Genomic DNA, 15242 nt, shown 5'->3' with positions numbered 1-15242 from the left:
AGGTCCTTCTCAGTGTTAGAATTCGGAGCTTTTGTAGATAAAAGGTATCAGAGTTTTCTTGAGTTAAGCAAGCATTTGGTTAAAAAGAAACCTTGTTGGGAGCAGGGCTGGATGTAGATTATTAGCCAAGAAGACCAATAAATGGAAGTAGAATCCAGGCCAGCATCAGAGCTGGGAACGGAGCAATTTCCCAATTCTCTTGTGGGTGGCTGGATCCCTGGTGATGTGTTTATTTCTTGGAAGTCTGTTTTGCATAAATTCATTCTGTGGTAAGCGGGATGCAGGCTCGTCTCCTTGTGGGCCATTCTCAAATCTTCCTTTTAGTTATCCTTGTAAAGAAATTAGGTAAAATGGGGTCTGCTGCTATCCTTCAAGGGAAGCATTTGGATTGACGTTTGCCGTCGAGTCTCCGCTTTCCGGATTAGACAGACTGAATAGTCAGCAGTAGAGAGCAGTGGGTGCCCTCCTTAGGACTCTTGTGAACGTACATTTTACTCACTTAGGGCGGAGACACATGTGGTGACACAGAGGTGTGGGAAAAGGCGGTCCCACCGAGGGGCTTTTGCCCTAACACCTCTGGGGTGGCTCTCACGTTGGCAGAGTCTGGAAAGTGATAGCCCTGTGGAAGGCTGTTCTGATTTTCGTAGAGGAGAGAGTGTCCCTCCCGACACCTACCTCAAAGGCATGTTTTTGACGTAGCTGTCACAAAACTAATTGCCAGGATGTGTTTGAAATCATACTGATTTTTTTTTTTTTGGAAGGGACACGGCCCCAGGTGCCATCGTTATTGCATATATTTTGAAACGCCATAACCTGGAACTCGTTCAGTGTGCTTTCCTCTGTGTCTGGAAGCTGTGTTGACTTTAGGAGTCACAGATGGGTGTAGACCGGGGTTTCAACATTTTTCTCTCAGGGACACACCTTTGGATTTATGCTCTGAACACAGTGTCTTCCTCCCTCAACCATCAACTCCCTTCGTCATGCGCACATCTGTATTCTTCACCGATACAGATGTGGGGGCAGGGAAAGGATTACCTCCATTTCCCCATTCCAGCGTTCTAACAAGCAGGAAAGGAGAAACCAAGTCAAAGGCAGACCAGACCAGGCTCATGATTGGTGGTAACCCATTTCGAGCGCAAAGATGCCAGTATTTGGAGATGTAGAGGGTTGGATCAGTAATGGGTTTATTATAATGCGTGCACATTGTTGAATGTAACTTTGTCATGGGTCCTATGCCAAGATTGTTTGTGTGGCTCAGAGACATTTGACAACTTTGACATGACTACTTTGAGTGTTTGCTTATCCCCTGGAAGCTCACAAAATGGCTCAAAATGGTTCCTGGAGCAGGAACTGGAAATTAATATTCTATCCTTATAATAATGAGGGATTTTAGTTCATTCATGCGCCTACTTAGCAAATTAAAGTGGCCAATAACTAGATTGTTAAATCTTTTTTTTTTTTAATTTTTTTTTAACGTTTATTTATTTTTGAGACAGGGAGAGACAGAGCATGAATGGGGGAGGGTCAGAGAGAGAGGGAGACACAGAATCTGAAACAGGCTCCAGGCTCTGAGCTGTCAGCACAGAGCCCGACGCGGGGCTCAAACTCACGGACCGCGAGATCATGACCTGAGCCGACCGACTGAGCCACCCAGGCGCCCCAAGATTGTTAAATCTTAACTGTTCAGCTTTTCTTATCTTGCAATAGGATAAATAAATAAGATACTTCGTATATTATAATAAATAATCAAATAATTAAATTTTTTTTGGAGAGAAACAGAGCACATGTTGGGGGGAGGGGCGGGAGAGAGAGAGAGAGAGAGAGAGAGAGAGAATCCTTACTAAGCATGGAGCCAGACTCAGGGCTCCATCCCTAGAGTTTGAGCTCCTAAGAGCTCCAATCAAGAGTCTGAGGATCAACCTACTAAGCCACCCAGGTGCCCCACAATAGGATAAATTTAAATATCTTTGTGACAGTTGATCCAAGGTTGAAATTAACTTTGCAAACATCCCAGTGTATTTGCTTTGTCTCAGTCAGCCCCCTTCGAAAGAGCACCGGTCACTCCCTTGATGAGGGAAAAGGGTCAGTGATGCATTTAGAATTTCTCACTGCTGACGCATTTTCATTGGGAAATTCAGCACGTGGTATCTCTTCATTCATTTCTCCGTTCTTTCAAGCAAACATTTGTATTTGAAGTCTCTGAAAATCCAGCCATGACCTTTACCCAAAGAAAAATTCTGACTGGGTTTGAGTAGCTGTAATGTAAAAAATAAAATAGACATTTAGATAAAATATTTTTGTCTGTATCTAGAAACAGCAATTGTTTAGCCCAGGTTTGGCATGATACAGATAGATGGATGTAACTTATCCTATTTATGTTACCTTTGTTCTTAAAACAAAACAAAAATCGCTTTTCGTGCACATCAAAGAAGGAAAGGGATATCATCCAGAATCAGCCCTGAGTTGGAAGTCAAAAGGACTTATTTGTATAGGAAGTAAATTTGCATATTTTTCCTTTCTCTCATGGTTCAGTCTTGAATTAGAATATCTTTTTGTTTTTCTACTTCCATTTGTGATTGCTATGAAATCCTTGCCTGAGGAGTGCCAGGAACTTTGTAAAAATTATAGATGGCAAAAGTTAGTCGAAAGAGGGTTTTGAGTCCCAGGCAAGCTGACTCTCAGCTCAAAAAGTACGTATGGCTTCTGCAAGCAGAAACAGGTCTAATGCTTTGAAGAATGTGAGAAATGATCAGTATTTTGGAGGCATTGAAGTGGTTAATCTATTAATCTATACTGGAGTAATAAATCTGCCTGTGTAAACATTTTCCAACTGGACTTTCGTGTTTAGTTGATTTCAGAGAGGAAGTTTAAAAGTGTTTCTAATTTTGCAGTTTCAATACTAAGCATGGTCAGAAGCCCTTCTTGGACTTTTCTGGTAATTCTTCTTGCCTGACCTTGCTTTCTCGAGTGGTCTTAGGACATTGATTTGCTGCAATTGAAATAGTAGTATTCTTTTCTCTTTTTCTTAAATGCTTCTTTTTATTGAGGTATAAGTGACAACATTACATTAGTTTCAGGTATACAAAATAGTGGTTCGAGGGGCGCCTGGGTGGCTCAGTCGGTTGAGCGGTTGAGCTTCTGACTTTGGCTCGGGTCATGATCTCACACTCCGTGAGTTCGAGCCCCGCGTCGGGCTCTGTGCTGACAGCTCAGAGCCTGGAGCCTGCTTCGGATTCTGTGTCTCCTTCTCTCTCTGCCCCTCCCCTGCTCGCGCTCTGTCTCTCTCTCTCTCAAAAATAAATACACATTAAAAAAAAAAAATTAAAAAAAAACAAAAACAAAATAGTGGTTCGATATTTGAATTTTTTTTCCTAATGTTTATTTATTACTGAGAGACAGAGAGAGACAGAGCGTGAGCAGGGGAGGGGCAGAGGGAGGAGGAGACACAGAATTGGAAGCCGGCTCCAGGCTCTGCGCTGTGAGCACAGAGCCCGACGTGGGGCTCTAACTCGTCACCTGCGAGATCATGACCTGAGTGGAAGTCGGATGCTCAACCAAGTGTTGCAAAATGTGTTGCAAAATGATCACCACAATGAGTCCAGTTAACATCCGATTCTTTTCTCAACCTGACTCTAGCTGGGTGCACTGGGATGAACGAGTGACTGTAAATTAGTCTTAGTAAATTAATTCCCAGGCCCTTGAGGTGTCAACTGTGTCTTCAGCCACTTCCAGCCGGTATTTGAAGGACTTCCAGGGTACTTGGCATTGGGGGGCGGGCGGCAGTGCTTAAAGAATCAGATTTACCCACCATACAGGGGAGTCGTGGAATCTGGGCAGAGGGGAGGATGTGCTGCCTTTTTTTCAAGTTCATTTATTTATTTTGAGACAGAGAGCGAGCAGGCGGGAGAGGGGCAGAGAGAGAACCCCAGGCAGGCTCTGCACTGACAGGTATGGGGCTCGAACCCACGAAACGTGGGATCATGACCTGAGCCCAAGTCAAGAGTGGACGCCTAACCGACTGAGCCCCCCAGGCGCCCCAGGACGTGCTGCTTTTTGACAACAAAAGGAACTGCCTTCCTGCAGACCGCAATGTCCTGCGGTAATTCTTCCCTTCCTGGCTCCACGGGGCTGTGGACACACCCAGTGGGGCTGGAAAACAGAATTCCCTGTGTGTCCCATTCCTGCATCATACACACCAAGCCTTCAGCCCACATATTCAAGGATTCCTAGCATAGCAGCCTTTCCTGCTGGTTGCGCTGTTCCACCGAAGGATGTGCAGGGTCCTCGTGTCCCCAGGTAGCCCCGCAGGGCTCTTCTGCTGGTGGCAGAATCACTCTAGTGCCATACCGGGCACAGGTTGGTGCCCAAACCTGAGTTTGCGAGCCCACCGTGGTAACCTGCGGCTACATTGTTCCATTCTAGAATTTGCTTCCCGATGGGCTCAAACGCTTCACGTTAGGACGTTAGGGAATGTCGACTGCCATCTCTTCTGTGATGGACAATGTTAAGACGAAGGCGGTTGAAAGTAACAGTGTGATCACATCCTTTCTCTTCCTGTTCTGATGGGTGAGTCAGTCTCCTGGCCTTCGTGTTTACACAGATCCTCAATAACAAATAACAGCTGATGGCAACTTGCTGTGGCATGTACAATAAGGAAAGGAATTAAATTACGTCTTAAAAGACATGGCCTTGGTCCCAAATTTTTTTTTTAAAGAGGAAGAAGGAAAGGAGGGAGGTAGCGAGGGCCTTGTGCTAATAACCAGTTTGGGCAACACTGGTCCCTCTTTCAAGCCTAATGAGGTCCCATTCCCCCAAGGATTTTGATTTATTACCTGTTCCTTCTGGCCTGTGTGCCTTTGGTGTTTATTATTTTGATATTCAGTTAGCATAACACTGGACATCATTTCACTTCCTGAATCCGTTTTTCTCCCCTTTCACGAGCTTGGTTTTGCGGTAGGTCGGATTTCCTCGTGTGAAAACAACACTCACATTAAAACACCTTTTCTGTTTCCAGTGCTCTGTCTTCACGTTGAGGAAAATATACTTGACGGTTTGCCCAACTGAAGGAAAAAAAAAAAAAGAAAAAAAGGGCGCTCGATTTGGGTGTCAAAGCTCCAAGTGTCGCGCCTACAAACCTTTACCCTTCATGCCACGTTCAGGGACGTTACCACAGAGCTACGAAACATTAAAATTTGCTCTAAGACTAGGCTTAAAGGTAGCGTGTGATGATCTTGGAGATGAATTTGAGTCAGAGATTTGATACCGGGTGGGGGGGATCTCCGAGCGGTAGGTCAAAAAAATTAGCTCTGCCTACAGGATAATCAACTCCTCATCCCAGATCCAGAGACCGTCTGCAAACTTGTCTTAGAAGATAGGCATTCTCTGGTTGGCACAAGTCAGGGTGTTCAGAGGCGGAAAGGATTGCCCGCCCTCAGGGAGGGGTGGCTGTTTCCCAGAAGTCACGGTCCCCGTGTGGAGAGAGGGAGCCTTCTGGTCAGTTTCCCCTGTGCTCTGTGGATGGTGGTGACCGCCTTCACCCCCAGCTCCCCGTGGCTCCCTCGGACCCGGCAAAAGTGACCCTCGGTGACCGCTGTCCCTTTCTGTCCTTCCTCAAGAGACTCCTCATTTTAGTGTTTTCTTTGCTTAGCGATTTTTTAGATAATTTTCTCCTGCCAAAGCAGCGGAATATATACTAACTGCAGAAAATTTAGAAAGCATAAAGAAAGTGCTGGAGTGGAGTGAACAAAATGACCCATGAGCCTATCACTCAGACAGAACCACTGTTAATATACTGTGTATATTCTTGAGGTATCTCTTCTTCCTTTCTTTCTTTCTTTTTTTTTTTTTTTTTTGGCAAATGAATAGAATTTTTTTAAACTCTTTTTTTGTTTTTTGCTTTTAAAAAAAATTTTTTTTAATGTTTATTCATTTTTGAGAGACAGAGCGTGAGTGGGGGAGGAGCAGAGAGAGAGGGAGACACAGAATCCGATGCAGGCTCCAGGCTCTGAGCTGTCAGCAAGGAGCCCGACACGGGGCTCAAACTCACGGACCGTGAGATCTTGACCTGAGTTGAAGTCAGATGGATACTTAACCGACTGAGCCACCCAGGTGCCCCTGTTTGTGTTTTTGCTTTTTTAAAGAGAAAAGAGGGAGTGTGAGAGCTGGGGAGAGGAGCAGAGAGGGAGGGAGAGACAGAATCCCAAGCAGGCTCTATGTTCAGCACAGAGCCCCACTCGGGGCTCGATCTCTTGACCCTGGGATCATGACCTGAGCCGAAATCAAGAGTTGGACGCTCAGCCGACCGGGCCACCCGGGCACCCCTGTACTCTCTGCTTTTAATTTATTTGAAGCTGCATGTTCTTCTTTATTATTGATTTATTGATTTATCTGTGTGTGAGAGAGAGCATGTGCATGAGTGGGGTGTGCAGAGAGGGTCAGAGGGAGAGAGAGAGAGAGAGAGAGAGAGAGAGAGAGAATCTTATTCTTATGCAGGCTCCATGCTCGGCATGGAGCCCAACACGGGCTCGATCCCACGACTCTGGGATCATGACCTGAGCTGAAATCGAGAGCTGGACGCTCAACCGACTGAGCCACCCAGGCGTCCCCGAGACTGGACATTCTAATTTGATTCTCTGTTTATTTCGGAGGGCTGTATCTGACAGAGGCTAAGAGCATGCCTTTAGTTACACGACTGCTTAAAACTATTTTAAATTCCGGGGTCTAGCACATATGGGGAAGGCACCAAAGAGCATAGGAGCAGCAAGCTAGATAGAAAAGGAAAGCCGTGAGAGGTGTGGCCGCCACCTCGGAGGGGGTGACACAGGAGCAGCAGTGGATTTCTTCTAATCAGATCAGGTTCCTGCTCTGCTGGCTGGACAACCTCGCTGAAGCTGTTTCCTAATCCAGGAAATGGGAGAACTCCTACTTTTCTGCGTTGTGTTGACGATTCAGTTTATTAAATGAGGTGCTGTTTATGAAAGTGATCTGTCGATCAGCCCTGCAAGAAGTAGCTTAATAACATTATAATTGAAAAAGGTGTTCAGGCTTGACCTTGTGGGCTCGGGGGGAATATGGACAGAGTGAGCAAAGGTGGCTGGAAGCTGCAGATGGGCAGGCAGGTAAAAACAAAGATTGTCTGTTTGATTTTTGTTGTTGCTGTTAATGCATCCGTGTAGTTGATGCGTGCTTTCTGTTAAGGTGGTCATCCAGCCTGAAATTGGGATTATTTTATTTGCTATTTCATGCCGGGCGCTCTCTCTTCTTTAGCCTGTTTATTTTTAACTGGATGGGTACATTCTCCTCTAAAGCTAATATGTTTACTCTCTCACCTAAGAGACTCTTATCAGACATTTACTAGGGATTACAGGCTTCTATATCAGGAATCTTGCTGGATTTACACAAGAGTGAACAGGACAGGCATAGCTCTGTGTTTTAAACAACAGATAAGGTTTTGGAGAAGGGAGGGGAGGAGAAATGGGGAGTCCTGTTGGGTGGAGATGAGGCCTGGGCAAGATACATAAACAACTTTAATACGCGAAAGAATTTCTTTGTCTCTGCTCATGAGCCTCAGAAGCGGGAGGACTATTAAAAGGAAGGGTTGGGGCTCCTGGGTGGCTCGGTCGGTTAAGCGTCCGACTTCGGTTCAAGTCATGATCTCACGGTCCGTGAGTTCCAGCCCCACGTCGGGCTCTGTGCTGACTGCTCAGAGCCTGGAGTCTGTTTCAGATTCTGTGTCTCCCTCTCTCTCTGCCCCTCCCCTGTTCATGCTCTGTCTCTCTGTCTCAAAAATAAATAAACGTTAAAAAAAAATTAAAAAAAAATAAAAGGAAGGGTTGGCAGGGCAGCACTGAGAACTCTGAAGTCGGACAGCCTCAGTGTAAACCCTGCCATACCCATTCCTTAGCCAGATGCCGGGCACCTCAACTTCACCTTTTTTGTGCTCCCATTTCCTCTTTGGTAAAAAGGTAATGAAAATAGTACCTCATAGGGCCGTTGTGGGGGAAATATAAGCCATTAATATCTGCGGGACTGGGGCACCGGGGTGGTGCAGTCAGGTAAGCGTCCGACTCCTGATCTTGGCTCAAGGGTTCGAGACCCCAGTCGGGCTCTGTGCTGATGGTATGGAGCCGGCTTGGGATCCTGTCTCTCCTTTTCTCTGCCCCTTCCCTGCTTGTATGTGCACACGCGCGCTCTCTCTCTCTCCAAATAAATAAATACACTTAAAAAAACCATCTGCAGGACTGACCCGTGCCTACTTTGAGCGGGATCCTTATGTAGGGTTTGTGAAGGTGGTCCTGCGAAAGAATGGGCTTCTAGATATTATGACTCTGAGCAGACCCATGAGGATCTCTTGTCTGGGCTGGGGGCCACCACACCTGGCTGTAAATATCTAGGTGGGAATGAGGGTGGAGTGATACGGCTTCACATCATGCTATGACCCCTCCATCCCATGGGGCTGAGTCATTGTTCTAAATCTGGAGATTGTGAAGGTCTGTCCAGGGCAACTTTGGCAGAATGTGTCTATTCATTTCCGTTACCTCTTTCCAGGGTCATATTTTGCATTTCTCCCTTTCTCTCTCTGTTTTCCCATGAGGCACTGGGCAGGTGCACATGGACGTTAGTCAGAGATGCTTGTCATGGAGGACTAGAACACATTTATTAATATAAATCCTTTGAACCAAGAGTAGTGAGCGGTGGTGAATTTACTGGACTTCCACACCGTTCTAGTTTATGCTTTTGTGTTGTTCTAAGACAGATTAGTAGACTGGACTTGAAGACCGCTTCTCAATTTAAACATGTGTGTGTGTGTGTGTGTGTGTGTGAATTTTTCTTGACCGTGGACCCTAGTCCCTGAGCACCTAGAGGAAAGACAGATACTCGGGAGGCATGCTTGCGTTTTACGCCCTGGTTCTGGAATTATACTGCTTTGTCCAGACACTGATTCCAAAACCCAGTAGCCATGTGCTCTCAACCAGCTGATTGACCCTTCTTGCTTCAGTTTCCTTAGTTTAAAATAGAGGTAATGTATTTCCTCATTTGTAAGATCATCTGAAGTATTTATAAGAGTGTTAAGCGCTGAGCTATAACCATCCGATAAACATTAGCTGTAATTATTTTTGGGATGTGGTAAAGCTCACTTTGCCTCCTGCTCTGGCCATTTAACTGGTTGGCACCTTCGCTGGACGTTTGTTTTGTCGTGGTGAAAATCAAATAGGAAAAAGCAGGGTCTAATTCAGAGTTGCAGATGGGATCGTAGGCAATAGCCCGCCCTACTGGGGACACGGAGCCTGAAACTACTCAATAGGATTTTTCTTCCTTGCCCACCCCGAGCCTCTTTTCTTGGCAACACCTTTTCAGGGGAATCCTTATTTCAGGAGGAACCCGTTCTATGTGGAGGGTATAGGATCCACATTTACATTTCCCGGGGAGGACCTCAGGGCCACCTAATGGCAGTACATTTTGAGTGCTAGGCCAAGTCCTGTGTGGCCCGTCTCTCATTGGTCTTCACATAACGTCCCCATTTCCCCGAGGAGACACAACTGAGGGTTAAGTCCCCCACGTCACTGTACAGGGCAACTCCCTCGTGCCATTCCAGCCTGACGTCGGCCGCTGGCCTCACCGCCCCCGATGGAAGGCGGCTCAGGTGTCCCCAGTGAGCATCCCCATAGCTGGAACTAATGGAACTACACAGAAGACGTATCCCTTCCTCCCCCCCCCCCCCCCCCCCGGGGTCTTGTTTCACTTGAAAGCTCATTTAGTGAGCATATGATGATTCGTTTTCCTTCACAGCTCTAATATCCAGGCCACGAGTCAGAAAATTAACCTTTTAACTTAATATATACGTGGTACATTGAGGCCGGTGCCGGTTTGCATGCGCCTAAGTGGTAAGTTTCAGGGGGCTTAATGGACGTCAGGGGGAGGGGGACCGATGGCGGCAAGCTTTGCCCTGAGGCCTTGGTGAATGCCGCCTCGCTCGACCGATCGGTCTAGTTGCCATCATCAATGTTTATCACATTCTTTTATGAGATAGAAATTTCTATCATGGGCATGTAATTTGGTGACTATTGAAAGTCGTCAACTCTTTCAGAAGGTTATAAAATTATATATTTATGGATGTAGGAAATTTGCCCTCCTTTTTTTTTTTTTTTTTTTTCCCCTCTCCCTAGCATTTATCCCAGGTAAATGAGACAAGAGATAAGCACCCTTTGGGGAACTTAAAGCGTTATAAAAATACATAAGGTTGTTATTTTAAAAACGGCATTCTCAATCTCTGACTTGAGCCAACACCTACCTTAAATATGAGCGTGTTTATTTTTAATTTATTGGCGGTAGCCATAAAATGCGATCTCATCAAATCTGGATTTTTGGATGCGAGTGAAGATCTCTTATGTGGTGACTGATCCAGGTGGTAGTAATCTGAATTGATACTTGAGATGTTGCAAGTATTCAGAAGTTTAAGTACAGATTTCTTTTTTTTTTTTAATGTTTAAAGTTTATTTATTTATTTTGAGAAAGAGAGAGAGAGAGAGTGCAGGCAGAGAGAGAGGGAGAGGAAGAATCCCAAGCAGACTCTACACCATCAGTACAGCGCTGGATCAGGGGCTCGAATCCCCATGCTGTGAGATCATGATCTGAACTGAAATCAAGAGTCAGACGCTTAACCCCGTGAGCCACCCAGACACCCCACAAGTTTCTTATATGTTGTGCCTTCTTGTCTTAAGTCAAGCCATCAGGATATACAGCTGGTCTTAAGCCAAATGGTTTTGAATTGCGTGGGTCCACTGACACGTGGAGTTTTTTCAATAAATACAGTACAGTGCTGTAAATATGTTTTCTCTTCCTTACGATTTTCTTAATTTATTTTTAATTTTTCAAAAATTTTAAATTTAGTTTGGAGAGAGAGAATGCATATGCGAGCAGGGGACTGGTGGAGGGTGAGGGAGAGAGAATCTTGAGCAGACTTCACGCCCAGCATGGAGCCCAACATGAGGCTTGATCCCACGACCCTGGGATTATCATGTGAGCTGAAATCAAGCCACCCAGGAGCTCCCCTTGTGATTTTCTTAATAACATTTTCTTCTCTCTAGCTTCTTTTATTGTAAGAATCCATAATACATATAACATACACCATATGTGTTAATTGACCTTTATGTTATTGGTAAGGTTACCAGTCAACAGTAGGATATCAGCAGTTACATTTTTAGGGGAGGGGGAGCGGTGCCCCCCCCCCCCCCCAACCCTCACGTTGTTCAAGGGTCAACTGTATTTAAAGTTTATGTAGATAATTGAGCCTTTGGGAAATTCTGAAAGGTCAGCATCTAGGACCGTATTTCCTTATCTTTTCTAGTTTTCCTTTCCATTTAACACAGGTAATGACAATTGTACTTCCCAGGTAATGTTCGTTCTCATATAAGGCTGGTTATAAGCCTAACGTGGTGGGTCATAATGACTTCTAGATATATATTCCACGAGTCAGCATGGACTAAACATTGCCCCACATTTTCATTCTCGATTTGGCAAAAATACCTGCAAAGATAGGGAGGAAAGATCATTTAATTTACCACTTGCCTTATTGAGTATAGTGCATAGGTGATCATACTTTTTCTAGTTTCTCAAGGTTTGCTTTTCTTTCTTTTAGCCAGAAGCCTACCGTTGAAGTCCACTCGGGCAGAATCTGATGGGTTTCATGCTCCCCTGTGGATTGTGGAGTATGGATACTAAGGAGTGAGGGTGGTAACTGTCAAGGGGCAGAACACAGGAATGTCCAGAAGCCTCTTGCTCTAGAGTCATTCTCTTTGCCTCTGGCCTCCAGTCTACCACATAGTAAACATTTCACTGCCCTCTACAAGCCAAGCATTGTTTGGGTGTCTCATTTTTCTCAATTGAAATACATCTTATTTTTTATTGTCCCTTCAAAACACTTCTAACCACCTACCATTGTTTACATACTTCGAGTATTTCATTTTATTTTATTTTATTTTATTGTATGTATGTCTGTGTTATTCTCTTTCCCCACCAAATTGACAAGGAATTTTTATTTATTCCTAGCAACATAGAACACTCACTGATACACACTAGATGTGTAAAAGTATTTATTCAGTAAGTTGGTTAATCTGTAAATTCACTGATTTAACTCACACTTCTTAGAGTTTGACCTCTCAAACTCTAAGTTAAAGTAGCAGAAGTGTGTTTCCGAGCCCCAGGAACTTTGCTGCTCATATTACTCAGGCTATTAACCAGGTTCTCAAATTCTAGATGGTCCTAGGCAGTTTTTTTAAAAAGTAATGGTTAGGATTTAATTTTTATTATCACTTTTAATTTATAGCAAGGGGGGTAGCGGCTTCTAAGTAAAGATATTAAGAATGCGATTGAACTCTCAGAAGGGAAGATGCGAGGAAAATGGAACACGAGTAAATGAAGTGGGGAAAGACCCTGTTTGAACCATGTTCTTGGGTGGGTGCTTATTGGATATTTTGGGGGGGCGGGGTTAATTCCAGTAGCTTCCCTGAGCTTTATTGTAATAGCAATCTGTCGTCTTTATATAATTTCTAGGTTAGTCATTGCCTAGGGGTTGTCAGCTAACTTTTTGATTCCTTGTGGTTGATCAGCTGAACCATTCCTGCAGTTAAGCTTCTACCCACGCCACGTGTTCTCAAAGGTTACAAACACCTCTGACGTTGACAATCCCAGCCTCTTGCTAGACCTCATCCTCCCTGACACCTTCCTTGACTGTTTGAAATTCTAATTTTTTACTTCCTTCATGTTTCCTCCACGATGAATATATATAGCATTTGACCTGTGGCACTGGACACTGAAATTCTCAGGTGCTTTGCATGCACGGTGAGTACAACTGACAGTGGCCGTGTCGAGAGCACACGGGGAGGGTTAAATGAGGTCCCATGTTTAAAGGGCAAGTTGGAGGTGAAGTTGGCTGCTTGAAGTTAGGCAAGTTTCTGGTGGTGCTCAGGAAATTCTAGTGTCCTTCTGACTCTTTGGTCTCCTGTATGCCTTGCCTTTGCAATTCCTTTTTCTCCAATTGCCTTTGAAATCTGGCATTTCTAATTCTTTCCTGAACTCTTTCTGAACCTGCAGCTCTTCCACTCCTGTGAGTTTTGTGTGCTTCCCAGATGTTTGTCACATCTCTGTCTCCAGTCGCACTGACCTCCACACCTGTCTTTCCAGTTGCTTCCTCGACATCTCAATGCAAACATCTCAGAGTCAGTGACCACCTAACTGACTCCACGCCCTTCCTTCCAAACCTGACTCCTCTTCCCTAGGCCCTGTTTTGGTTATAAATATCTCTACTCTCTCAGGCATTTGGCTTAGAGACCTTCAAACCAATTTCAGTCCAATTTTTGTATATTCTGAGACATCTAATGGGAAGGGAGATACTGCTGTTGGTTTGGTGTTGGAGAGGACTTTTTTCCTTTCCTCATTCAAGGGCAAGTTGGAGGTGAAGTTGGCTGCTTGAAGTTAGGCAATAGCTGCTTGATTGACATTCACAGTAGGAGGTCACGGTCTGAGGGGATGAGAATAGGGAAGGAATTATTGCAAGATGTCCCTGGGTTAACACTGGGGACCAAGCCACACCTCACTGTGTGTGGAATAACCAGACTCTCACAATCTCTACTTTTCAACCACCTGCAGATACCATTAGGGCTCGTAAAATGCAAATAGATTTTAAAGAGTCATTGAATACGTACTAACCTTTTTCATTGTATAATATGTCAGATAATGCATACTGAAAGTGCAACTCTCAGAATGTTAGGATGTCATATTATGAAACGTGGATGCAAGGGTGATTGGCTTTCTTCCCTTCGTTAGGGCACCAGCACATAGGAAAAAAAAAAAATCAGAGCTTACAGGAACTTTCAAATGTAAGATTTGGGGGAAAGAAATTGAAATTGGAAACCTTGAAGGGCGCCTGGGTGGCTCAGTCGGTTGGGTGTCCGACTTCGGCTCAGGTCATGATTTCACGGTTCGTGGGTTCGAGCCCCGTGTCGGGCTCTGTGCTGCCAGCTCGGAGCCTGGAGCCTGCTTCGGATTCTGTGTCTCCCTCTCTCTCTGCCCCTCCCCCACTCATGCTCTGTCTCTCTCTCTCTCTCTCTCAAAAATGAATAATAAACATTAAAAAATTAAAAAAAAAAAGAAACTGAAAACCTTGAAACACTTGAATAGTGAGTTTCGGATTCATACTTCCTGAAAACACATCTGTTATATTCAGGATAAGATACTAAGCTCTGTGTGTGTGTGTGTGTGTGTGTGTGTGTGTGTGTGTGTGTGTGTGATGTGACTATGTCTAGGATAAGTCTTATCCTCTGAGTTTATCAGTTGCTTGCTGGATCATAAGGGAAATAAATAAATGTGCAAATCAGCATAAAGGTGCTGTGTATGCAAAAATAAACTTGAGTTCTGATTCCTGAAAGCAGCAATGCTTGATAGAAGAGGCGATGGCTGGTTTTAGGCTTTGAAGAGAGGTTAAGATTTTCTTATTTGTAAGTGAGTGGGGCTGCGTGGACCATTCAAGTAACATCAGACGGTCCGCAGTCTGGTTTGATTGCGTGTAGGATATTTGAGGGACAAATTAGGGCAGGATGTTGGGGCTCTTGGGTTTCTGTACTCTTCTGTTTGACTTTCACGGTATATACAACGGGGCGCGTGAAAGATTTTAAACAGGCTTGTCACCATGAGCGTGAACATTATGTTTTAGTTATTATGTGAAAGGAGTATTGAAAAATTAGCCTTGGGGTGCCTGGGTTGCTCGGTTGAGCGTCCGACTCTTGATGTCCACTTAGGTCATGATCGCATGGGTCGTGGGTTGGAGCCCCACTGTCGGTCTGCATGCTGACAGTGCAGAACCTGCTTAGGATTCTCTCTCTCCCTCTCTCTCTCTCTGCCCCTTCCCCATGCGCTCCCTCTCTCTCTCTCTCTCTCTCTCTCTCTCTTTCAAAATAAATAAAAAAATCTATAAAAATTAAGTCAAATTAATGGCGAGTAAAGGCAAGGGGAGACGAAACAAAAGAGGTGAGGATAGAGAGAAAAACTGAGAAACGACAGAGGAAGAAACATAATCCTCCAAGAAATGGAAAAGGCATGACTGGGACTCTAGATTGTGCTGGAGGTAACCTGCTTTTGTTTATTCGGACTGTGAGTTTAAAATGTTCCCTTTGCCTTACATTTGAGAGGTTGATTTGGTGGTTCCCCCACTTCGCACAGGTCTTTCAATGTTCCGTTAGCCATAA

The 15242-nt window shown here is 44.7% G+C and overlaps 1 protein-coding gene across 14 annotated transcripts in view; it reads left to right on the top strand.

Annotated features, from left to right (window-relative positions):
• EPHA4 (EPH receptor A4) overlaps window positions 1-15242 on the top strand; it is a 149472-nt gene that overhangs the window by 36080 nt on the left and 98150 nt on the right. The window contains exons 4-5 of one of the 14 annotated variants that reach the window (XM_042950274.1): window positions 9790-9884; window positions 11639-11725. The exons of 10 other annotated variants lie outside the window; for them this stretch is intronic. In XM_042950274.1, coding sequence (XP_042806208.1) covers window positions 9790-9830 — 41 coding nt within the window. In that variant the 3' untranslated portion in view covers window positions 9831-9884; window positions 11639-11725. Of the gene's footprint in view, window positions 1-4422; window positions 4548-9789; window positions 9885-11638; window positions 11854-15242 lie in introns of those variants that run through there. 3 more of the 14 variants (XM_042950275.1, XM_042950272.1, XM_042950271.1) reach the window with 3 other exon arrangements.

Source organism: Panthera leo, chromosome C1, assembly GCF_018350215.1.
Source record: "Panthera leo isolate Ple1 chromosome C1, P.leo_Ple1_pat1.1, whole genome shotgun sequence".
NCBI classification, from domain to species: Eukaryota; Metazoa; Chordata; class Mammalia; order Carnivora; family Felidae; genus Panthera; species Panthera leo.
The sequence above is the reverse complement of the archived record's forward strand: the minus strand, read 5'-3'. Positions and strand labels throughout refer to the sequence as shown.